Genomic DNA, 26,591 nt, shown 5'->3' on the forward strand with positions numbered 1-26,591 from the left:
ACAGCCACTATGGAGAACAGTATGGAGGTTCCTTAAAAAACTAAAAATAGAATTACCATATGATCCAGCAATCCCACTACTGGGTATATACCCAGAGAAAACCATAATTCAAAAAGACACATGCACCCCAATGTTCATTGTAGCACTCTTTGCAATAGCCAGGTCATGGAAGCAACCTAAATGCCCATCGACAGACGAATGGATAAAGAAGATGTTGTACATATACACAATGGAATATTACTCAGCCATAAAAAGGAACAAAATTGAGTCATTTGTTGAGACGTGGATGGATCTAGAGACTGTCATACAGAGTGAAGTAAGTCAGAAAGTGAAAAACAAATATCGTATATTAATGCATGTATGTGGAACTTAGAAAAATGGTACAGATGAACCAGTTCGCAGGGCAGAAGTTGAGACACAGATGTAGAGAACAAACGTATGGACACCAAGGGGGGAAAGCCGCGGGGGGGGGTGGGGTGGGGATGGTGGTGTGCTGAATTGGGCGATTGGGATTAACATGTATACACTGATATGTATGATGATGTGTCTTATACATAAAATTGATGACTAATAAGAACCTGCTGTATAAAAAAATAAAATAAAATTCAAAAATTAGAAAAAACACTAGAAAAACTAATACTAAACTTTCTTTGGGGTATTTGTATGGAAATATGTTAATATAAATGTTTCAGACATTACATGAAATTCCTAAAAATCTTATGTGTTCTGGTATAACGTTATAAGTCATAATTCTAGTTATTACTTTAAAATGTATATCTCAGAAATAACTAAATTTCCTTGTCAATTGCATTATTATGAACTTTCTTCAAATCTTTAACGGTGGTCATTTTAAAGTCTTTTGTCATTTACAGACAGTTCTGGGTGTACTCTGATGCTTTTGCAAAAATGTTCCTATAAAAGGGTTTCATCTTCAAGGAATTCATGGAAAAGACTCTGACAAGTACAGGTTTCTAGTAACTGACTGTACTGCTGAACTGAATGAATAAGCCTTTTCAGAACTGTAATGGAAAACTGGTGAATTCATAAAATTGCTAACAAATGATCAAGATGGAAAAAAATTAATTACATGGGACTGAGTGAACTGATGAGGATGATTATAATTTTTGTGACTTTCTGTTTGAATAAAAACATGTGATGTAAATTTATGTAAAAAGAACTTAATGTAAAACAATGCCACTCTTCTCACACACAAAAAAATTCGGTAACAGAGAAAAACTTAAAAGCAAAATTGGTATATTATGTATACGAGAACAAAGATAAGGAAAGCAGATTTCTCACTGGAAATAATTCAAGGTAGAAACAGCGAAGCAATATCTTTAAAATGGGATAAAAACCCTACCCATTCTAGAATTCTATACCCAGCAAAACAATCTTTCAAAATTGGCAAAATAAAACCTATAATGGAAAAGAATTTTAAAAGAAGAATATATACATATATATGTATAACAAACAGAATCACTTTGCTGTACACCTGAAAGTAACACAATATTGTAAATCAAATATATTTCAATAAAAAATAAACAAAATTGGGAAAATAAAGATTTTTCTAGACAAGCTGAAATAATTTAGTACCAGTAGACCTTTTCTACAAGAAATATTAATGTTAATGTCCTTCAGGCAGAAGGACAATGATACCATATGGAAACTTGGATCTGCAGGTGAAATGAAGGGCTCAAGGCATGGAAACTTATATGGGCAAATATAAAGACTTTGTTTCTTATTAATTAAATTCCTTTAAAAATTTAATTGACTATTTAAAGCAAAATAATGACAATGTATTGTGGGGCTAATGACATACACAGACATGAAATGTATGACAACCAAGCACAAAGACTGAGAAGCATATACCGTCAATTCTTATATCACCCATAAGGTAAGGTAATTAAAAAATCATTAACGAAATCATAAAAACTCAGTTAATCCAAAAAAAGAAAACAGGGAACACAGAATAGGTGAAATAATTAGAAAATGAATAATAAGATGGTCGATTTAAATGCAACCAGATCAGTAATCACCTTAAATGTAAATGATCTAAATACCCTGATTAAAAGACAGCGGACGCCAGATTGGATTTAAAAAATCAGTACCCAAATACATGCCTACAGGAAATATGCTTTAAATATAATGACACAAATAGGTTACAAGTAGAAGGACGGAAAAAAAAATACCACGTTCAAATTAGTCAAAAGAAAGCTGGAGTAGTTATATTAATACAAACAAAGGAGGTTTCACAGTAGATAAAGAAGGTCAATTTAAAAATGTTAAAGGGGTCAATTAATCAACCCTGTACATTTATGCACCTAATATCACAGTGTTAAACTACATGATATAAAAACTGATAGAACTGAAAGGAAAAAGAAACAATTATAGTCCTCCCTCCCTCCCTCCCTCCCTCCTTCCTTCCTCCCTTCCTTCCTTCCTCCTTTCCTTCCCTCCTTCCTTCCTTCCATCCTTCTCTCCTCTGTTAAAAGCCATAAGGTAGATCCCCACGTGGACGGCAGTCAGCCTGAGTGTGGAAAGCAGGACCAAGGGGGGCTGGAGATTGGCTACATGGCAGGGAAACTGAGGTAACGGGAGCTGAGTTTCTCACCGTCACAGAGGAGAGATACAAACCTGGAGAGAGGCAGCCAAAGAATACATCGTGTGGTATTGGATTGGAATTGAAGCTATGGATGTGAACTCATAGATTTCTGAATATGTCAGTAGGTCTACAGGATTCCCAGATAAATTCAGATGTGTGTGTGTGGTTTTTTTTTTTTTTTTTTTTTTTTTTTTTTGCGGTATGCGGGCCTCTCACTACTGCGGCCTCTCCCGTTGCGGAGCACAGGCTCCGGACGTGCAGGCCCAGCGGCCATGGCCCACGGGCCCAGCCGCTCCGCGGCACGCGGGATCCCCCCGGACCGGGGGACGAACCCGCGTCCCCTGCATCAGCAGGCAGACTCTCAACCACTGCGCCACCAGGGAAGCCCCATGTGTGTGTGTGTTTTTCCCCTTTAAGCCTGTCCACAGAAGGGCCTGGGAGCCTCCACACGTTAGTTAGAATCAGCATGCTTAACGCCCAGATCCTGGTCTTCAAACACCACCATTCTCCACTAAAAGGAATCAGACTCTCCAGGCTCCGGCAGAGAAGGAATGAGATGGGTCTGGAACATCTTGATGTGTCAGGAAGTGAGAAGCTACTCAAGGAATGAAGGGGGCATGCCAAAGGTCAGAGAAGCCAGTGTAACGCTCCCACTGGCTAAATCTAGGATAATCTGAGCATGAAAATGAAAAAAAAAAAAAATGGTGGCAACTGATTATAACCCATTGAATAGAACAGGAATCCATGAATCCACAAGACATAGACAAGTAAATGAACAAATTAATTTCTTGTAGTAGAAAGCCCACAGACAAATGAAGAAAGAATGAAGGTTTGAGAAAATCTCCCTTTGGAAACAATTATAAAAATAATTCAGGCAAGACACAGAAACATCAACAGATGGCTAAAGTTAGTGGGTAAAACTGAGATGAATAGTGGGATTTTACATAGTCTCAGAACGTCTCCCTGCAAAGTATTAACAACAAAGGGGAAAAACATAATGAAGAAACCTGGTAGAAAAGATCTCAATCGAATGATTAAAATGAATACCACCAGTAACAAGACAAACAGGCGTTGCATGCCACCCATAGGCTGACATGGAAAGAACACGGCCTCTGTGACATTCCGGTACAAAAATGCATGACATGGTCTCATCATGAGAAAACACCAGACAAACTCCAGTTGAGGGAATCTACAGGATGACTGGTCCACAATCTTCAAAATGATCAAGGCCATAAAAGTCAAAGACAGACTGAGGAATATTCCAGAGTGAGGGAGACCAGAGAGGACTGGGGTATCTGAGAAGGGGGCGGGGGAGCAGGGGACAGGAAGGGAAAGTCAAAAATAATATGGGAGGGCTTCCCTGGTGGCGCAGTGGTCGGGAGTCCGCCTGCCGATGCAGGGGACACGGGTTCGTGCCCCGGTCCGGGAAGATCCCACATGCCGCGGAGCGGCTGGGCCCGTGAGCCGTGGCCGCTGAGCCTGCGCGTCCGGAGCCTGTGCTCCGCAACGGGAGAGGCCACAGCACTGCGAGGCCCGCGTACCGCAAAATAAATAAATTAATAAAAATAATAAAAATAATATGGGAGGAAAACGAGCCTGTTGCTATTTTACAAACTCTCAGACACACGTGTGCCTGCTTCACATGCAGTGAGAGCAAGTGAGAGCACCTGCATCAGTTATTCCTACATCACCAGGAAGAGCTATCGATTAGCTACTGCTACTCCTAGGTTTACTGATGAACTTACCAGGCAACTGGCCACACTGGCGTGACCTAACGGGCACTTTAGCCGTGATGGGCCACACACCCAGAACTGCGAGAGCAGCACAAGGGTGATGCGTCTGCACGGTTCAAGGGGCTCGTCAACCTAAGACCTGCTAACTGAACATTTCCATTCCTCCTTGGGCTTGCTGAGAACCATGGAAAAATTAAAATACACTCTGGGTCTCTTATTAAGTAGCTGAATCAAAATATTCTGGGAAATATATGCAGAAGTATTCAGGAAGTCTCCTAATATTAGCTGAAAATAATCAGTCTGGTTGTCTTTCATCTCAGACAGGATTTTGTTGCTGCATTTATGTATCAAATACTTAATAGATCCCTTCCCTTGCCTGGCCCTGGAGATGAGGATGGACAATAACAGCCCCTGCCCTCGGGCCCCTCCCAGCCTCGTGGCATAAACCATACATGGTTAGACAAGCGGTGGCAAGGGGAATGGCAGGACCGTGTCAGGGTCTTATGGGAACACTTAGGAGGACGAGTACTTTGGGCTGGAGTGAGGAGTGGGTGGATAGGGGAAGGAAGTATTTTCTGGAAGAAATGATGCCAACCGCAGTAAGTGGGACCTAAGACATACAGCTGGCTGAAAAGCAGGTTTGCATTACTGTGAGGTCAACAAACGGACCCAGGCACCCTAATGTAGTGGGTAGGGGCTGATGGCCGATCACGATAGCCAAGTTCAGGCTACAGCAGGGCTACACCAGGCTTTATTTTTAAAGTGCCTCTGTGACAACACGGGGAACGTTTTCCCCAGACAAATGCCGTGTAGGAGGAATACCTGCCACTCAACTTCCACGGTTCACAGAGCCAAGATCTGGCCTCTGGCTGGGGAAGCATTCCATGTTGGAGACATGGTTTTGTCACCACAAGCGTTTGCCTGTCTTGGGTGTGTGCCTAGGACCGAGGATGTAACAGGAGTGCCACAATCCCAACCTCAAAAAGCCGTGATTATTAAGAACAAAAGGCAAACCTAAGTTTTTTAAACAAAACAAAATTTGGTGGCATATTGAATAGCAGGGCTAAAGCAGATTAAAATAAAGATTAAACCACTTATTCCTGGTGCCGTGTGTTCAAGAAACTTTTAACCAGAGACTCCCAGGAGAGGCTAGTTTGGGATATCAGGTGGGGAAAATAAAACCACGGGAAGAGGCGAGGGCAAGCCCAGATGGATGGTCTCGGCTTTGGTCACCCCAGCTGTTCACTTGCAGGGAAAGCTAACAGCAAAGGAGTGAACACGTCTTGGTGTTTTGGAAGAGCTAGATTAGAATGATAAAAGATGCTGCTGCGTGGAAACCCTTAAAATATGAAACAAAACTAGTTTATTGATTGCTACGCTGAAATGTCAACGAAGGGTGCTAAACACATTCCTTTCATGCATTTACCCCACAATCAGCTTAAAAACTACTCATCTGAACAGTAAAAAAAAAAAAAAAAAAAAAAAAAAAGGTGGATAAAGATTGCCGCTTATGGTTTTTTTTCTTTATTTGGCCTCGCCACGTGGCATGTGGGATCTTACTTTCCCCACCAGGGATCGAACCCACGCCTCGCCCCCTGCAGGGGAAGTGCGGAGTCTTAACCACTGGACCACCAGGGAAGTCCCCGATGGGGTTTTAATTATCATGTATTTGTGGTGTCCAAGTAATTTAAGCTTCGGTGCAAATTTCATTCTACAAGCCACCTGGAGCGGTAGGGGAATTAAATCTCTCTCACGATTCAAGGGGCTATTCATACTACCCAAAGAGGAGGGCTTTACCTCATAAATTAAATTTTCATAAATTTAAACTCTATTCATTATATAATTAAAGTCCAAAACATCCCAATGAGACCATGATTCAAAACAAAATACAGTACAAATTTATTGACTCCAATCAACCTTAGTCAAGATTTAAGCAAAGTAAACAGATAATTGGATACAAATAAGCAATGGCTTAACATTAGGTAGAAGTCCTATTTTACTATGAGTTTTCAGTCCAAAAAAGCTTATTCCTAAATAAAATTGAACAATGATTTCTCTGCTGAGGCGTATGACAAAATACACACAGTTATAAAGCAGCCACGTCTGTTTTTCTTTTAGCAATAAGCATTCATTCAATGAAAATTTTGAAACTGCCTTGGATTAATGTCGATAAGAAATTATCACCTTTTGAGAATTAGTATTAACCAAGTATAACTTTGTGGAAAATCTGGACAGCACTAATAAATGACTAAAGAGCACTGAATTCAACTGTTTTAAAGATTTACAGTAAAATACTTTGGTTCCCAAACGACTGTCTCTAAATGGAATTTTTTAAAAACCTGACATTGACTCATTTTTTCTCTTCCAGAATCTAAACACGGACAGTGAGTTTTCTCCCCAGTCACGTGGCAACGGGGCACCCTAGTGCACACAGCCGGGAAGCGCTGAGTGGGCACACCAAAAACTATGCAAACGTCAAGCTCCTTAAAGTGCTAAAGCCACAAGAGAAAAACCTATTTGTAAAACTTAAAAGAAAAAGCCAGTGTTAAAGAACTTATTAAAGAATATGTGCTAGCATTATTTAAATCAATAATGCTTTTCACAATTATTGCAAAAAAACCTCAGACACATCAGAAATTGATAAACTGACTCGTAACATTCCAATATTAATTAGTGCAATTTATAAAGAAACCTGTTATGAATGACATTATTTTTGCAGTAAGAAAATGAAAATAACTTTACTTCCTTAAGTTCCAGATTTTGGCTGTACACACACACATCCCTACACGCACACACACACACGTGCACACACACACACAGTTTGAGGGAACAAAGGCCGACTTGGATCAGTCCATTCCTGTCCCTCCCTCATCCGACCGTCCGGCTGGCCTGATTACAACCTCTTTTCTTCACCAAAGGGCACATTTTATTCTTGTCTCAGTTTCTACTCTTAGCACCAATGGGTGCTGTGTGTGGATCAGACTATCACCGAGATTAAGTGCTGGGGCATATTTTTAAAGAGAAGGCCATGATGATCTCTTCCCAAACAGAAAACCAGGAACCACATCCATCTCTCTACAAATGGCAGACAACATCACTGCCAAACTGTTAGCTGTATATTTTGACAAAATTATAAACTCATACTAACCACAACTAGTTTTAAAGGTGAATATTCTATTACTCTTTAGATATTTTACCTGTAAAAAATGCACACGATTGGTCACCTCCATTGCTTACTTGGATAAAAACACTTTCTGTGGTGTTCCTCCCTCCCCCAAATGAAGAAAACGATTCAATAACAAGTTTTCAGATTAACAAAGAATATATTAAAACATCTGACATTCTTTCCACAATTGCATAAAAAAGCAGGCATCCTGAATACTTACAAGGAATAATGAGCTTTTTACATTCTCAAAAATTAATTACAATCAGAAAAAAACATCTTCAAGAATATCTTTACTAGCTAACGTGTTTCAGCAAGAAAAGGCCAACCTGTCTTATACCAAGTATTTGCCTACTGGCTGAGATAAACATTCTTAAACAAAACTTTACTGAATAAAGCAATTTATGTGTCTTTCATTATTTTACATCTTAACATTTAAAATAGTTAAATGAGTGGAAGCCTATCTTTTGACCACCAAAATAAACTCTTTCAGCCTGATGCTTTTAAGGTACAGTATAAAAAGTAATAGAAAAACCAGAACTGCATTACAAATGTTTTTGGTTCAAAATTTTCTTTGAAATCTTATGTTCCTTGCCTAGACAAAAATGTGAACAAGACCAAACACTGGCACTTTTTAAAATCCAACAGATATGCAGAGCCTATATTTAGATCAAAAATATCTTTTATTCATTAATGGTATTAAAAAATCTTCAAAAATGTAGCATAAAGGTTCAAGTCCTGGGATCCCGAATTTACAACGCCAAGATCCCATGTATCATGGAATTACTAACCCATCCTTCCACAGCCGTAAGTAATGATCACTCTGAGGGAAACTGGCTTGTTTTGAAGTGATAGCTACCAGGACGTTCAGAGTAAGAAATACCACAGTATACAGGCAGTGAATTCAAAGAACAGTAATCCATCACCTAAAATCACATGTTTTCGTTTTGTCTTTAAGATGTATAGATTTCTTCAAGACACCATGAAGATGGCAACAATCAATAACTGCAACTTGATTTGATTTTACTTTCTCCATCAAATTTAAGAACAAAAATAGGAAGTATCCATATTTGGGGACTTTTGACAGTTTCCAAATGAAAGAATAAAAGGCAAACTTTCATATGTAATTTCTACCATGTACAAAGTCAGTTAGAATTTTATAAAAACGCTTGTGTTTCGATAAAAAATAAGAATCGCCTTCCTACCGCCGGTATGGAATGCGGGTTATGAGACTGGTGAGGAGACTTCTCTTCTGCTAGAGCACCAATTTAAGCACTCAGCAGATTACTTCTCAGTCACAGTAGTTGACTTTCTTATCTGAAAGAACAGCTTTGCAAAAAAATTAATAAACCTGGAGGCTTAATCCATCATTACCTTGAAAGAATTTAGTGGGTTCAACAATATTTCTACTTTTATATAGCTCACTTCCCCACCCCTGCCAATGAAATAAAACTTTTCCTTTTGAAACACCCCACTGAACTTTGGATTACACCCACCGAAAGGCTTTGAATTACAATTTACACAAAATAATAAAACAGAAAAGAAGCCCAAGTCCTATGGGCCAAAATAAGTAGCAAAGTCTAATTCTGGACCCTTGATAGTACTTTAATACATATTTATGGAATATTAAGCAGTGACTTAAAGCAGAATGGCCTCACTGTGGACATCTTACCACCATAAACTCCAAAAAATTCTACCAGAAATCACAAGACAGAGAGGCAGGAAAACTGATATTGTATATATTGTTCTTGAAAAGCATATGGAGACTACAGTGTGGCTTCTTCCTCTGCTTCAAGTGTCTGGGAGTAAACGGTAATTTGGGATTTAGAGCAGCTGTACTCACTCCGGGGGCTTGGGATCTATGTAAATATATGTCCTGACCTTACTTGTTACACTAACGTCGTTAAATTCAAAATGTGTGCCATATGCTAGCTTTGTTCTCTGTCCCCAATACACTGAGAGTTTCAATTTGTGACAGCGCAAACCAGAGGAAAGCAAACACGCACAGCCCCTCGATGCTGGTCTGGATTCAGAGCCGTGACGGAGCACGTTTGATTACCATGCCCGCCACTACCGAAGCTTTGGAAACCGACGTGGAGGGCTTCCAGAAATCTTAATGTTTTCATTTCCCAAGTCTTCCATCACTAATTATATGAAATGACCCAAGAGCAAGTTTTTGTTATTTTATAAAAATCTAAGTGTTACTATTGCTGATTTATATTTCTCACAATTTTCATACAAAAAAAAGTTCTCAGTGACCACAAAATACCAAATATTTATTTTTATCAAGTGTCAGGATAACTTATTAAAGTTGAGGTTTATCATTTTTTATTGCTGAAGTATTCTAAGATCTTAATACTGCAAACTACTCCACTTCGATCCGATACATTTTGGACTTACAAACACAGCCGAGATTTAACCAGAACTTAGGCGTCTTAAGAGAATCAAGAGAAGAAATACTTGAACAGTGTTTCATTAATTGCAAATCAGTAAAAACAAAAAAACCCAAACCACCTCAAGTAAAAGATTATACGGATACCATGGAATGAGGAACCATGCACACGACCAAGAACAAATTTCAACAGTAACGAAGTCAAGCCATCCTGTGACTGTAGGTCCAGAAGCACAAGGTGTTTTGGAGCTTTTCTGGGTTGAGTGAGGACATTGCTGATTAACATTAGTTTCCCTCAAACTTATATTCAAGCATGACAGTTCGCACCCTTTATTACTCCTTTCGGAAAGATATGACACAGTTGTTCCTTATGACACAGTTCACGACACAGGCTGAAATCCGGCGAGGGGCTCCGGTCTCCTAGGAGCGAGGCGGGCGGCCTTTTAGCTGTGGGTTTGCTCGTGGCTCCAGAGACTGAACGCCGTCTTGAATGTCCTATGGCAGAGCTTGCACATAAACTGTCTTTTAAACGTGATCGCGGAGAGGGGCGGCGCGTGGTAGAACAGCGTGTCTGACTCCCGGGCCGCGAAGAGCTTGTCGGCGCTGGGAGCCGGGTTCTCGGGCAAGCCCGTGGGGCTGTCGGGCTCCAGGGGCTGGATCTTGGGCAGCGGCGGGGGCAGAGGGGGCGGCGACGGGGAGCCAGTGGGGCCCGGGCCCACCTCGGGCTCCCTGTGCGCCGGGTCCTCGGCGGCCTGAGCCATGTGGGACTGGAAGTGACTCCAGAGCCGGAAGTTGGTGCGGAAAGCCTTGTTGCAGACGTGGCAGATGAAGGGCTTCACGGAGCACAGCAGCTCCTGGTGCCGCTCCAGCTGCTTGGGCGCCGGGAAGGTCTTGCCGCACTTCTCGCATGGCCACAGGTCCTTGGGGGCCGCGCCGGGCTCGGGCGCCTCCTCCTCGGCCCCCTCCGCCGGCTCCTCTTTGACCTGGACCTTCAGCGGCCTGGAGAGGCTGAGGTCTTCGGGGAGGCAGGGCGCGTCTTCCGGGTCGAAGTTCACGGGCTCGGGGCCGCGGCCGCCCGCGGGGTCGTCTTCGGAGGCGGCGGCGGCGGTGGCTGTGGCGGCGTCGGCCCGGCCGGGTTCGGGCAGGGCCTGCGGCCGGGTCGGGCCGCTGGCCTCACCGTTGACGTCGGGCCGGGGCGGGGAGGCGCCCGCGGCCGGGGCCATGCTGTTCTGGTTGTGCACCTCCACCTGGTGCCGCCAGATGCTGAAGGCCGACTTGAAGGTGCGCATGCACTCCAGGCAGGTCAGCTTGCGGTACTCGCACTTGCCCTCGTGCTCGCGCTTGAGCTCGGGCGAGAAGAACCTGAGGCTGCAGTAGGGGCACACGGTGGCCGTGCGGCACAGGCGCTCGTGGCTCCCCTGCTCTAGAAGAGAAGAGAGCTTGGCATTACAGAGGCGGCACAGGTAGAGCTCGGAGCCGCCGCCCGCCGGGCCCCCGGGCGCCGCGCGCTCCCTGGGCCTGGTGGCCCTGCCGGCCCCAAGGGCCTTCTCTCCCGGATGCATCTTCACGTGCTGCTTGAGCTGGGAGAGGAAGCGGTAGGCCTTCCCGCAGGCCGTGCACACGTACGCGCCTTTGGCCCGGGACCTCAGGCTCCTCTTGATGGCTTGCACGGGGGAGCCGCCGGGGCCCTGGAAGCCGGGCCGGCCTCGCCGCAGCTTCAGGATCAGGGCCTTCTTAATCTCCCGCTCCCTCACGATGTCGATCAGCTTCCTCTGGAATTTCTCGTCCAAAACGGCGTGCGAGCTGGCGGCCGGGGACGGGTTCTTCACGATGCCGTGCTGCGTCTGGCAGTGCGTCCACACTTTGAAGTTGGTGTGAAAGCGCTTGTGACAGATGTCGCAGGCGTACGGCTTCTCGGGGTTGTGGTACATGTTCACGTGCCGGTGAAGGCCGGCCGTGGATCTAAAGATCTTAAGGCAGTGTTTGCATTTAAATTTTTTGTTTGGTCTCGCACCCTCCAGCTCGCCGAATTCGTCCTTGCTCAAGTCAGAACCCGGGAAGTCGGCCTCGAGGAGAGGCGGGCTCGAGCGCTCCGCACAGGGGTCTCCCGCGCCCGGCGAGCCCCGGCCCTCGGCCTTCGGCTGCTTGGCCGGCAGCCTCCTGTCCGCCTGGAACCGCCTCTTGGCCGGGAGTCGGCTCGCGTCTTGCCGGTCGTCGTCCGCCTGCGGGACCAGGTCCCTCGTGGCGGCCGCAGCGTCCCCCACTGTGACACGGATGATGTCGCCGGGCTCCGGGGGACTGCGCGGCTCGGCCTTGACCCGCACCTCGGGCCCGGGGGCTGCCCCCGGCCGCTCCGCCGGCTGAGACGCGCTGAAGGACCGGAGGCGGTGCGGCTGCGGGGCCGGGGCCCGGGCGTCGGGGACCGCCGCCTCGCTTGCGTCCCTGGAGGACGGCCCCTGAGAGAAGGCGCCAAGCGAGCTCCCCGCCGCGTCGCCCGAGCCCGAGCAGGAGCCCTGCGGGGGCTGCAGGTCGGCGGCGGGCGCGAAGACGGGGACCTGGCTGTCCATTGACAGCGAGCGGCGGAGGAGGCTCTTGACGAGCGGGCCGCTTCTGTCCACGCCCTGGCCCCCGGGCACCGGCCCCCCGGCCGGGATCACCAGCCCCAGCCTGGAGTAGTAGAGCAGGTTCCTGTCCTCGCCCGGCCCGCCGCCCCGGCCCGCCTCCTTCAGCAGGAAGGGCGTCTCCGGGGCGCCGCGCAGAGACAGCACGGGCGGCCGCGGGCTCCGCAGCGCCAGCTCCACGGCCACGCCTCGGGGGAGCGGAGCGCTGGCGCCCGGCCTCTCGTCCGCGGCCGCCCGGTCCTGCGGCGGCTTCGAAGGCGGCGCCGCGCCCCGCTTGGCCAGGCCGCCTCGGCTCGGCTCCTCCGATGGCCCGGCGAGCTCGGGGGGCCTCGCGAGGCCCGCGGGGCCATCTTTCGGCCGACTCTTCTCAGCTGCTGCCACGTGGTGCGCTGGCTCCGCGGGCTTGGGACCGGGGGCCTTACTGGCGTTGGCCTGGACGGCGATGCCGGGGGAGGGCCGAGGAGGGTGGCTGAGGTCGGCTGGATTCGGACTCACGGGTTTCCCCTGGGCCTCGTTTCTACTTTGACAAACGATGACGCTTCTCTTCTGAGAACTGGTCTCATCGTCTTCCGCGAAGGGCTTCTTTCTGCTGGGACACGTTGGAAAGGGGGCCTGGGGCGTCTTAGAAGCGATGTTGGTCAGAAAGGAGATGCCCAGGCTGTAGCCTAGCTCCTGCACAGCAGCAAGGCTGCCTTTCTCCACAAATAAAGACGAAGAATAGATGTAGTTCAGCACGTTGTCGAAAGCATCTGGCTCACAAAAGTCCAGCTGGAACACAGTCTGTGACCCGTTCTCCTGACTTGTGAACAAGCTCTGGAAGTACTCGCTGCTGGCGGCCAGGACGTTCTTATGCGCGCGGAACTTCTGGTCCCCCACGATCAGGAGCACGTCGCACAGCTGCCCTTTGAGGCGCTCCTCGTTGAGGGCGCTCAGGAGAGAGATGGCGTGGGCTGGGTTGATGTAATGCAGCAGCCCCTCCATGCTCAGGCTTACCTGAAAGACAAACGTGCAATCGCCGTGAACAGGGTGGTGAGAAGCTCCCCCAGATGAGGGCTCCTCAAGGGCCGGGAACATCAGCTGTCTTCTCACAGGTGCCAGTGCTTAGCAGACTGTGGCCCAACAAGAGGTTTCTGGATGAATAATCTGACTTAAATAACAAGGAAAATATACAGAAACAAGTCTCATGGCTTAAGTAGGTCATCAATCATTAAAACTGAAGAATTTTAAGCACTAAGGTCTGTAACAGGCATTTCCATACCAGCAAAAAAAGGCAGCTAGAACTTGGCAGGTACGTAGAGAAGCAATATTTGAAAACAAGGTTTATTATCCATATTTAGGGCCCATATCCGTTGGAGGCTTAATTCTATCCTTCATTGGCTCAGAGAGTAAGTATGAAGTACCGAACCCCATAAAGTCCGTAATTCTGAAAGGAAAGCAGTTTTATTACTGAATATGATTAAACACAATGTGAATTAACAATAGGCTGTAAAGTAGAGGTCTCAAAAATAGGTAAGAGGGCTTCCCTGGTGGCGCAGTGGTTGAGAGTCCGCCTGCCGATGCAGGGGACACGGGTTCGTGCCCCAGTCCGGGAAGATCCCACATGCCATGGAGCGGCTGGGCCCGTGAGCCATGGCCGCTGAGCCTGTGCGTCCGGAGCCTGTGCTCCGCAACGGGAGAGGCCACAACAGTGAGAGGCCCGTGTACCGCAAAAATAAATAAATAAATAAATTTTAAAAATAGGTAAGAATTTGGAAAGAGGAAAATCATTTGCTAATTACGATTGCATCAAAGTGTTTAGCAAAGCTTAGAAATATTAAAGAATAAAAAAGTTTGTTTTCTTTCTTATGCTAAACACCTTGCAATCCGAACACTATTTCCTTACCAAATTACACTTTCAACAATAGCACAGTAGAAGCTTTAGCCTGGATCTAGACTTAATTATACTAATTCTAAACTAAGGGGTTTGACTTGAGATTTCACTGAAACTCCCTTCAAATCTAAAGGCCTAGTGGGGGGCTGGTGGCGGGGGTGGGTGTCTACCGAGAGGATGGGGTTGAGATCCTCCCTTGTGGTCCACTAGCATCTCAGATTAGCAGGTCCCTCACGTGAGACGGGTAACAGCTGTGCCCTCCTTTAGGGCTGCTGCGAAAATTACATGAGCCTGTATGTCATACCTAGTTAAGGACCTGACAAACGTGCAATTAATTTTCAGAAACTGCAGGGTTAATAGATACTTAATTCAGCATAAAAGGGTCCAGATTAACCTCTGACGAAGATGAAGCCATTTCACACAGAGAGGACGCCTGACTCTCCAAATCTGACACTTCCCTCAGGCAGCTGCTACGGTAATGTCTCGTCTCTGGGTTGGTTTTATAATGTCATCTTGTTCTTTAAAATAGTTATGACATTTATTGTTTAATATAAAATGGATTCAGAGTAACTAAGACTATTTGGACAGTTTTATCATTCCCTAGAGGGTGAACTAGAGATACACCAAACAAGGTACCCGCACGTTTGCAGGTTCTCCTCGGGCTTCAAAGGACCAGGCTTTGCTGGTCAACCAGCCTTGGCGCTCTTCAGGAGAATATGCAGGGAAGAGTTTCCCAGGCCACCACCTGGAGTGACCAAGCGTGATCCCCGGTCTTCTTCACCACTGATCTGGCTCCTGTTGAGGTACTGACTCCATTCGACTGACCTGGAGATGTGACTTTGCTTCCAGAGACGACGCCTGGAGCCCGTCCACAGACAACTGCCTTGGTCAGCTTGTACCGAGCTGCGGTTCATTCTTGCCTGGCATCGCTTCACCTCCATGGTGAGTGCTTGAGAAGGAGATTTTCCCTTCCTTTTTTTTGATTAGCCATTTAAATTCCTCCCTTAATCCTACTATACTGTCTTTGTAATCACACATCTGTTTATGTGCAAAGAAACCCCTGTCATCATTTACAGAGGTCAGCAGAGAAAAGAACAAGCTTATAATGCCACACTCATAACTCAGCCGTGATGTGAACACTATTTTTAGTGCAATTAATTTTTGAGACAGCTAGTTCAGATGTTGCCACAGGGAAAAACAGCAGACGCAGAATCAAAAGCTTGGACAAGTACTTTTCAAAAGGGTTTCTTAAAATCACTTTAGTGGTCTGAAGTGAACAACTGAAAAAAATGACTAGGGCAGAGTAGAAAAGTCCAAATGTCTCAAATGTAGTAAGGCTGACTACGATCTTGTGAAACTTTCACAAGTTATACGCATACATTTCCACACATGTAAGCCGGCACTGGGGTGAGATGTACAGCGGTCCCTCAGTATCTGCAGGGGATTGGTTCCAGGAAGCCTGCGGATACCAAAATCCACAGATGCTCAAGTCCCTTATATAAAATGGTGTAGTATCTGCATATAACCTATGCACATCCTCCCATATACTTTAAATCATCTCTAGATTACCTGTGGGTCAGAGTTAAGACAGTTTGAAGGTCAGTGCTCTAAGCTAATCAACCTCTCTGAGCCTCAGTTTTCCCCACTGTAAAGTAGGGATAATAATGTTACTGTGAGAATCAGGAAAGAAAACCATAATCGCTACCATTTATTCAGCACCTGTAACATACTACAAATTTTACCAGGACTTCACGTCATTCACCTATTCACTCACTCAACAAAGTGACATTTCAGAAGGCTTGAAGGACGCAAGGATGAGCCATAAGGATCACTGAGGGAAGAGCATATAGGCATAGGGAAGAGACAAGGTAACAGCAGGGCTGGAGCAGAGCTAAAGAAGCCGTGGATGATGACACTGAAGGAGCTTGGGGAGGAGACACTGTGCAGGGCTGGGGGGACCACTGGAAGGACTGCACTTTTTACCAGGGCAGCTGTTGGAAGATTCTGAGAAGAGGAATGACAACAACCTGAATTTTGTTTCAGAAAGATTCCTCTGGCTTTGTCGCAAAGAATGGACCATGGGAGAGGGTGTAAGCTGGGAAGTCAGCTAGGAGTCCACCGCATTGATGCAGGTGAGACAGGACAGTGCCTGGACCAGCGGGGCAGCGGTGGAGGTAAAGACAGTCATTAGGATTTCTAACGGACTGACTGCAGAGGGTAAGAAGGTGAGGAGGTAAGGGTGTCTCCAAGGTTTCTGCCAGAACTAGAAGGATGTCCTTACTTGAGATGAAGCTTGAAAAATTGGTTCAGAATTTTTTCAGGAATTCAGTTTAGATATTCTAAATGTGAGCAGGAACCTGGTAATTAATGTACCCTTCACGGGCATCCTTTCCTGCTTCACTTCCCCTGCAACATTTTTTTTTTTTTTTTTTTTTTTTTTTTTTTTTTTTGCGATACACGGGCCTCTCACTGCTGTGGCCTCTCCCGTTGCGGAGCACAGGCTCCGGACGCGCAGGCTCAGCGGCCATGGCTCACGGGCCCAGCCGCTCCACGGCATGTTGGATCCTCCCGGACCGGGGCACGAACCCACGTCCCCTGCATCGGCAGGCGGACTCTCAACCACTGCGCCACCAGGGAAGCCCTCCCTGCAAGCTTTCTTATGCTTCCTGGGATCACTTCCCAAATAAACATCTACACTTGAATCCTTGTCTCAGGGTCTGCTTTTGGGGGAACCCCAACTAAGAAACCGAGGGACTGTGTGAGGACTAAACCAAGTGAGCTTTTCTACATCCCTGGACATGAAGCAACGCTAATGCACATATCATCCGCTCCCTATTCCTACGGGCCAAGAAACCCGCATTTTCTCACTGTTCATTGTTCGGAAAAGTTTCCTTCTTTTTCTTCCTTCAATTTATCGTGACCTCTATTTTTGTTCTAAGTAACTGCTTCTAATCCGTAAACCACAGGCTTCCATACTTTTTGAACGAAACAGGAAGTTAGGGAAAAATAAGTCACTGAGAGTTGAGTTGTAAGAGGAATGGTCTCCGTCCCTGAAAAGTATTTGGAATTGAAAACTATTCATTCGACTCTAGCCTTAATTTATAGTCATCATCGAGAGCGCCTGCTTGAGAAGTGGCTACGCATGTCCAAATTCCTGATAACCAGTGCAGAACAGCTCCAGGCACTGATTTTTCCATACCATTCCCTAGACACTGATCGGGCAAGAACCGCAGCTAACATCTGAGCGCTTGCTCTGCCATGCAGCCCTGTGAACAGTTTTCAGGCTTTAACTCAATATTTACACCAACCCTAGGAGGTAGTACCATCATTATCCCCATTTTACAGTTGAGAAAACGGAGGCACACAGGGTTAAGGCTATGTGCCTGAGGCTCAAGTTTGCACCGACGGTCAGGAGCAGAGCAGAACTCACACCAGGTGACCTGGCTCTGGAGGCCATGCTCTTCACCTGAATACCGTACCTTTTAATTCCCACGTAAACATCTGAGCTAGGTACTGCCATCATCCCTGTTTTACAGATTAGGAAACCGAGGCGTCGAGAGGTCAGGCAGTGTGCCCAAAGTCATCCAGTCAGTTAACTGTGGGGCTGGGAGTCGGGCCCCAGAGCCTGGATCCTTGGTCATCACGTTACACACTTCCATGGTCGGGCACCGGTCTAGTATGTGCTAGAACTGGCCAGACAGGGAGGGTGGCAGTCTGACAAGCACGGTCCTGCCTTACAGCTCCTGGTCTTGCGTGGGGACAGGGCAAGTCAAACCACCACACACTCCGGTGTGCGAAGCACCTGAGCACCAGGCGGCAGGGTGCAGAGGGGCAGGTGGAGTACGGGTGACGGCGCTGGATCCAGGTGAGCAGAAGGTCAGGGAAGGGGTTCTACAAAAGAAGTTTCCTGAACAGGCAGGACTCAGAAAATATGGGCGTCAGGAAGGAAGGGTGAAGGACACTTCAAGGACAGGAGCAGTGTGTTCAGTAAGAGCCAAGGCCAAGTGCCTGGCTGGAGCAAAAGACACATGTAGGGGTGGGCAGGTCATGAGGCTGGGGAGGGGGTGGAGGCATGAGGCCCCCGGAGCAAAATTAAGGCCCCCCAAGGGTCATCGGAGGACAGTGACCTCTCCCATCCTCTTCAGGAGCCCAGGACAAGGGCTCTCGGTGTCTGGGGTGACAGGAGCACACAGTGCAGACTCCCCTCCTTCACACAGAGGCCCTTGCTTTTACCTTTTAATTCAATCATCAAAGCTTAACGATGGCCCCTTTCCTGGTCTAGCTGCAAACAATTAACATTTTGGACTTTTGTGTTTTAATGACACAGTAGGTATGTTTATTGAGCTTCACGACTTCATTAAAAATATAAAATGCTACACTAAGAACGCAGGCAAAAGCGGGGGTGAGAATCGTGACTGCTGCGTGTCATGAGATGATCCAGAAAACCCTTTGTAGCTGGTGGATGTGCGGACTGAACGCTCAAAGCCGCGTGCCTGTCTGCTCTTCAGCCTCAGTGAGGCCAGCTTTCGTGCTGGAGGTACCTTTTCCTCCATAAATCTGCTGGGTCATCAAACTCCAATCTCTCGTGGACGCTCAGGACCTCTGACTCACAGAGGACAGAGCATCCCAGGTCTGAAGGCTCTGACGTGGACATGTGCGCTGTCGCTGCATCCCTGGCCCCTCCTGCCCACTGCGCATCTGCATGAGCCTCCAGCGCCTGAGCTCCCGCCACCACTTGAGTCACGGTGGAAACCTTGGTGCTCTTACAAGAACAGTGGGTGAAACATGGAAGAAAAGGTCCCTCTACCACAGAAAAGGCTGGGAGGAAATCCCCCAGGAAAACCAGCTCCTGAAACGGGGCGGGCTTGCTTACCACTTGGGGCCCTGCACACAAGTATCTTCCCAAACTCTGCCTGAATTGTTTCTATTTCATGTTGTTTCCTGATATTTCAAAATGAGAGAATCTTTATACAGTTAACAATTCATGGCCATCACTACAGCTCCACGGGAAAGACTTTCAAATTAGTCTCCTTGTCTCAAATCCTGGCTTTGCCACCTATTAAGTACGTAACCTTGTAAAGATCACTCAACCTGAGCACACGTTTCCTCAACCTGTTCAATGGGGCTAACACTGCCCACCACGCAGGATTCCTACGAAGAACAAAAGGCGCCGTATGTGTGCGAGCTCCTGGTGCATGTAGTGTTTCCCGTCTGCACGCGGGCACTTTACTTCCTCTGCTTCCTTTCCTGAACGTTTCCATGGTAGGACAGACATGTAAGACTAAATATAACGAAGCATACAAAAAGTGCCGAGAATACTGTTTACAGGAAGCAGTTAATTTGGCCGAGGGGTGGGAGGGTCGATGAGTGAACGGTGGGGACCTGTGGGAAGATGGGGGACTCATTGCTAACCGGACAATTATAATGATATCAATACTACAAGTTCCACTCTTCACCATTCTACTGTAGATACTTTCCAGAAACCTGCATCTAATAGCGCCAGGGCTTAAAAACTCCAGAAGCCCCTGGCCTGAATGAAGTTCCAATTCCCTAGAATGGCTACGGCGTACTTCACAGCTGGATTCCAGAGAACTATTTCATACCACCACCTCCAAGTCCTCAGGTACCGAGTGCTGAGAGGGGCAGGGAATTCATATCTTAATATAACGTAGTTCAATGCAAATAATTCCCTCTTTATACCAACTGTAGGAAGTTACGATCTTTAAGGAGATGGAGGAAAGGTAGGCAGTTCTGGACTATAGAACATGCCAGGGATATAAACAGAAGCAAAGCAGAGCTAGACACTCGGACAAAAGGACATCAGGACGTGAACAGTGGGCGCAGAAGGGGAGATGAGAAGGGACCAAATAACCTCACAGCAGCTTTCGAGTTTTGGAGACGAACACTCAGGCTGGTATCAGAGCTAAGGTACACAGTAAATCAAACTTGCTCCAAGACCAGCCCACAAAACCCTTACTCCAGTTCTACAGGAAAATCTCTCTTTAATCCAAAACATTAACGTGAAACTGAACTCTGGGCACACAAGCCTTTGGAATGCTGGAGATCGCTTATATAGCCCTAACCATGACACTGGGAGAAAGAAGGAATGCATATAACACAAAGCAAACATGTGGTTAGAAAAACAAAGCATCTACATTTGGCTTCGGAATATAAACACACACCCCGCTCACTCCCAAACCCTCACCTCTGGGTCTGGCCTGACTCTCTCCATTTGATTTTACTATGAGATGGTGGCAGGCAGTCAGCTCTGAGTTTACATCTCATCATGGCTCACTTGGAGACGATGCAGATGTCCAGACATCCTCGAAAGCGCCTGGGCTTTCAAAGCCAGCCTCGCTGATCTGACCCTTCAAGAGCAGCGATGTCACCCCCTTGGACCCCATCTCACCACAGGTTTCGTGTCCCCCGAGGAGGTCTGATTTGGTCTTAGGGTGTGCGCGCCGCCTCACCCAGCAGAACGCACCCCGGCTAACAGAGCAGCCTCCTGTTGTGCCCCTCCCGCTGGAGCACCCCCGTCCCGAGGAGTCTGAGGCGCCGTGCTCCCCTCGCTCAGGACTGGGCACACAACCAATGCCCAGTCCATTAGCAACTTTCTCCTTTGGAATATGGGCTGAGAACAACAAAGGCAGCAACTAGTGGAGCTGGTTTATCTCAGCCCTGGCCTGAAAGTGCAGCCCGCAGTGCCCGCTACACGGGCTCCTGCAGTTACCTTGGTTTCCGGCCTTCCCGGCCCAATTCTTTGTCTTTCCTTCAATGTCAAGAGCAGCCCTCTCTCTACCTTTCAATTTCTTGTTCTATTCAAGCTGGCCTGGCGGTTTCTGCCCTTGTCATTAAAGGACCCTGACCGACAGGTTTCCAAGTGGTACTCGTCCTTCCTATCACGGCCTCCAAATCCATCTTGACTGAGCTTCCGAAAACAAAACTTTGATCATCCACTGGACGCACACATTAAGTATTACTATTATGAATTCAGCTTCTTTACCGAGCTCCTATTACAGGCAAGGCACAGTTAGACACAGGTGAGATACAGGGTCGCACAGGACAAGGCCCCCACTTTCCAGTGGGGTAAATCAGACGATGAACAGGGAAACAAGTAAAAAAAGATAACTTTTGACTGTGCTAAGAGCTACAATGGAAATAAATAGGAAGCTATGACGGGGGGTAGGTAACCAGAGTTTGGAGGGGATGGTCGGGAAATGCCTCGATGTGACAGTTTAGCTGAGACCTAAGACCTGAGTAAAAAGAAATAAAATGATAAAAACGATGGTTCTCCATTAGGTTAAAATGAAAAACTTTAAAAACATGGACTTCAAGGCTCTGTAAATCTGGTTTCAAACTACTTTTTAAATTTTCTTTCCTTTAGTTATCGCCTCGTGATAACTTCCTGCTTCAGATACTCTGTCTCTGAGACACCACCCGCAGGTCTTGCTTCTCCTGTCACCCAACCTGCAATGTCCCAGACCCCCGCCCCCGCCCCCGCCCCCGCCCAGCTGAACGTTACTCACCCTTCAAAGCTCAGCTCAAGGCCGTTTCCTCCATTAAGCCTTCGGTCGTGGCCTGGACTGTCCCCTGCGATTCCTAGGTCGAAGTCCTAACCCCCAGCACCTCAGAATGTAAGCGTATGTGGAGACAGGGTCTTCTAAGAGGCCGTAGGTTGTAATGAGGCCTTAAGGGTGGGCCCTAATCCAACGTGACTGGTGTTCCTGTAAGAGGTGGAGATAAGGACACAGACACAGAGAGAAACCATGTGAAGACAGAGAAGATGACCGTCCACAAGCTGAGGGCTCGGGAGAAATCAAGCCTGCCAGAGCCTTCATCTTGGCCTTCTAGGCTCCAGAATTGTGGGAAATACACTGCTGGTGTTCAGGGCCCCCAGTCTGTGGTGCTCTGTTACGGCAGCCCTAGCTAACTAATATACACACCTTCCTTGACCACTGCAGTTTGTAACGAGCAAACGCCTCTCAACCGCAGCATTACAGAGGGACACCATTTACGCAGTGTTTATTCAGTGCCGAATACTGTAAGTTGTCTGTCTCCCCAGCAGAAATGTAAAAGCTATTTAAGGACTAGGAATCTATTTAATGTCTTTTGACACTCTTCGCAGTGCCCAACGTGGTGTCTCACACAACAATATATATCTGTTGATTCTTCTGTACTCTGACACTCTGATTAGATGCAGCAGTGGAGACCGTGCCTTTTGTTTTCCTAAAGCAGAGCTGGTCCCACCAGTGCCCTTTAGAATACTATATTGATTTCTCTATTCCTCCCTAGGTAAAATGCAAACTCTACAGACTGGCATGCAAGAGTCTTCATATTCTGATCACAATTCGTCTCTCCACCCTTACTGGACAGCAAGAGGGTGAGCATCTACCCTACAAACTTGCACACCCAATTTCCACCGACTGTCTTTCTTACCTTTCCTTTACTTGGCTAACCTCTACAGAAAGATCCAGCTCAACCGTCACCATCTCTACAAAGCTCTAGTGATGTGCTCCTAGCCAGTAGCTCAGCCATCTAAGCTACCACAGTACTTCGTCCCCTCTGCAGTAACACATCTATTTTGAATGATCTGCCTTTATATCTACCCTCTCATGAGAGTCCTTAAAAGGAAGAACCCCTGTCGTCAGCTGTGTGTTCCTAATGCTTAGTGCAGGCCCAGCAGGTGCCTACTGGCTAAAGAGAGAAACCATCACCAAGGCTCGAGGCCTGGGCTGGCTCATCTCTGCTGCTCCAGCATCTGGCACAGATAGCGGCGCGTGGCAGTGGTCTTCGCTTTGTGCATGAGTGCCTGTGGCCATAATTGCTACCGGCCTGTGACTTCCAACTCTGTATCCCTGCTGAGGCTTCTCGGGACTCATCCATCACAGGACAGCCCTCTTGTCCAGCATGGTACCTAGGACCCTACCCTCCCACATCTGCCGGTCCCCACGTATTTCCTGTTTAGTTCGGTGTGCTGCCAGCCAGCAGGTCTCCCAAACTGGAAACCTCTTCTCTTTCCTTTCTAGCCAGTGCCCACCCCCCGTCAAGCCTTGCTCGTGGTCAGCTCTGGCGTCTGCTCTCCTCACCCCCGCTGGCTTTGGTCCCTCTGGTCGTCTCCCCTCACCCAGAGACCCTCTCAATACCCTGGCTCCTCTCCTGTTACACACCTAACACGCCCTGCCATGAACACGGTCAGGTTCCTCAAGGGCAGGGGTCATATCCTTTGCAACTTTTATTTCCAGAGAATGAAGCACACTCTACACCGAACAGTGTAAAAAGGAAGAATAAATTAGATGCAACGTTATTTTGAAGTGAACCAATGCCCCCCATGTCTACTTTCTTTTTACCATTGATATTTACTGGTACTCATATTTAAACGTCATGACTATTAGTCATTAAGGTGGATGAAGGATTTACTCCAAGCACCAGCGGGTAAAAGTTTTCAAAAGTAACTGTCAACGAGAAGCCTTTCTGACACGGATTAACCCACTTTCTTCCGAACAAGGAATCAGACCACAACGCAGGCTCCCCATGGATGACGCAGGGTCACCGCTGTCAACAGTCCTGGATGCTGCGCAATACCTGGCGCCCTCAGATGCCGGGCGTGAGCGGGGCTGGTGGCTCCCGCCCTAAGACCCCCAGGGCGCTGTGCACTGCGCGGGCTCCGGTCACCGCTTCCCCCACCTCCCACTGCCAGGCCGCCCCGCTGGAGAACCTGTCTCTACGGTCACCCCTCTGAACGGTGCTGCCGAAGCGGCGTCCTCCAGAACCGCGCGGCGCTGCGGTCGGAGCGCGCAGCAACCCGGGTGGAGGGCCGGGACCGAGGGGCGCTCCCGCGGTCACAGCCATGCTCTCCCGTACGGGGGCCAGCGAACGCGCGCCAGGTAAGCGGTCTGGGCGAGAAAAGATCTCGGGGAGTCCGGCCAGCGGAGGTCTCTGGGCGGGGGTCTCCAGCGCGGCCGGTCGGCAACCTACGCCTCCGGCCGCAGGTTTCAGACGGGGGCTTTCCCGAGCGGCGGGGGAGGCGCTCCGCATTCCAGCAGAGACGCTCGGGGCCAGCGCTGGAGAGTCGGGGAGACCGGTCCTCCCGGGGGTCTGCGGGGAGCCGGCCAGGAGGCGAGGCGAGGCGGGGCAAGCAGTCCACTCGGGTCAATGGTTGGATGCGCCGGCGGCCGCCAGGCGGGGCTCGAGGGCCGGTGGGGCGGGGGCGCGGGCCGCGGCAGGTGCGGGGGTCCCCCGGCCCCGCAGCTTCCGCGTACGCCCGCGCGCCCCGGCAGACACCAGCCGGCCGCCACGCCTGCCCGGGATGGAGCACGCGCCCGCGGCCGGAAGGCGCCCCAACCGCCCGGCGCAACGGCGCCGGGCCCGGCGAGGGAAGCCCAGTGAGGGACGGAGCGTGCGCAGTGGCGAGGGCGAGGCCAAGTGCGGGCAAGGAGCATGCGCAGTGTGAAGGCACAACGGGCTACGTGGGAGCCCGGGGCATGCTCGGTGAGAGCCGGGCCCGGCGCACGCGCAGAAGCGCTCCGAGCCCGCAACCCGCCGGCGGAGAGAAAAAGGAGGAGAGAAATCACCTCAGAGTTACGTCAGGAAAGGCCGCGTTTTGCGGGGAGGCTGTGGCCTCCCACGGGCCCCGCAGTTCTCCTAGGGCCAGGGGCCTGACAGTTACTCACCGGTCTTCAGCCCCGAGGCAGACGCCAGGCCCCTTCCCGCTCACACTCGGCTCGCGCGCGCCGCAGCCGCCGCTGCCGCTGTGATTCCATCCATCTTGAATTTGACGTCATCCCACACCAGGGATGAGGTCATCGCAGGCAGCGCTCGTCACGTGCGCGGCCCTGTGATTGGCCGCCAGGCGCCGGGGGGCGGGGCGAGGGAGGTGCGCGGCGCGGGGGGCCGGGCGGGGGCGGGCCCGATGGCCGGCGGCTAGCCGCCACCGCCGCCGCGTCCTCCCGCGCGCGCCTTCCGCCCGGTGTTCCTCCTCCTGAGCCGCACGCGCCGGCGTCCTCCCCCGGCCCGAGGCGGGGCGCGCCTCCCCCGTGGGACGCCCTGATGGGAGGCGGCGGCGGCTGGAGGGGCGCGTATCGCGGAGGCGCGAACCGCGCTCTGCCTGGCGGTCCCGGTGGGCTTGGCGCCGCGGGGACACGCGCCGGTGGGCACGCCGGGTGGTGCCCCTTCCCGGCCCGGTGCGCTGCGGCGGCGCCTCCGCTCGGCCCTCGGAGGACTGTTTTCCGACGGCAGCCCCTTGGTGCCCGGGTCCAGGTGCATCTCGGCGGCGCGGACGCCTCTCGACGGGCGTGGAGGCGCGCGGCGTGCGGCGTCCGACCTGCTGAGAACCAACCTGGGCGCTAACGCTTCCTCCCAGCTGGGCGTTCCGATCGCTGGGGACCGCTCGGTGCTGACTTGGGGTGAAGGGCCTCCAGGTTCACCCCGCCTGAGCAGATAGGGGTGGCAGCTCTGCTCTTCAGCCTCGCGTGGCATCCACTTGTCAGTTGCGTGTTCACAGACAAAACCTTCATTTTTAATAGGCATTGGCTTACTGGGCAACTAACTTACTTTATCTAATATCAATTCTCAATTGCTGTCTCCTGGACTGTCGTTTTCTTGCATGAGTATTACAAGCCCATTATTTAGAAAACTCACTTCCCTCTCATTCAAAACCAGAAAATTAGTGTAAAAGAAATGCCAAACTGTAAACACTAGCTCTACAGAAAGGTTCTGTTAGGCAAGGTAAACAGAACACATCAGATTGGAATGGAGAGGAGACTGCGTGTTGTTTTGTTTTTTGGCCGGGGTGCATGCAGGATCTTAGTTTCCCGACCAGGGATGGAACCGGTGCCCCCTGCAGTGGAAGCGCTGAGTCCTAACCACTGGACCGCTAGAGAATTCCCGAGACTGCCTTTTAAAGTGATAATTTTTAGGACCAATGCTTAAATTCCTGGCTTTTAAATCCATGTTGTTTAATATTTTCCAAATGTCAGTTTTCAGATAAATTTAATTTTTTAAAGTTGAGTTTATACATACGACCCTAGGTAAAAAAAAATTTATGAAACGTCTGAGGAACATGTGCAAGAAATAATCTTGCATTAGGTTGATTAAAATTAAAAACGTGTTGCAAAATGAACAGCTCTATTGTCAATTGTTTTCGTTCCACTAATTTTAAGAGGACTCAGTCTCAAAGGAAGAATCTTGCACCTAAAAGTTTTCTTCTGCAAC

At 48.9% G+C, this 26,591-nt stretch overlaps 1 protein-coding gene across 2 annotated transcripts; it reads right to left on the reverse strand.

Moving 5' to 3' along the window:
• Nucleotides 1-6,221: 6,221 nt before the first annotated feature.
• Nucleotides 6,222-25,157, reverse strand: ZBTB21 (zinc finger and BTB domain containing 21). Of its 2 annotated transcripts, XM_065876575.1 has the most exons (3): nucleotides 25,052-25,157; nucleotides 11,917-13,504; nucleotides 6,222-11,313 (listed from the first exon to the last, which is right to left on the reverse strand). In XM_065876575.1, the coding sequence occupies exons 2-3, from the start codon at nucleotides 13,490-13,492 to the stop codon at nucleotides 10,334-10,336; spliced, it is 2,556 nt and encodes an 851-aa protein (XP_065732647.1). In that variant the 5' UTR covers nucleotides 13,493-13,504; nucleotides 25,052-25,157; the 3' UTR covers nucleotides 6,222-10,333. The 2 variants fall into 2 exon arrangements, with proteins under 2 accessions (XP_065732647.1, XP_065732646.1); XM_065876574.1 differs by lacking the exon at nucleotides 25,052-25,157 and having other exon boundaries at nucleotides 10,334-13,492.
• Between the last annotated feature and the right edge of the window lie 1,434 nt (nucleotides 25,158-26,591).

This window comes from Phocoena phocoena, chromosome 4, assembly GCF_963924675.1.
Source record: "Phocoena phocoena chromosome 4, mPhoPho1.1, whole genome shotgun sequence".
NCBI classification, from domain to species: domain Eukaryota; kingdom Metazoa; phylum Chordata; class Mammalia; order Artiodactyla; family Phocoenidae; genus Phocoena; species Phocoena phocoena.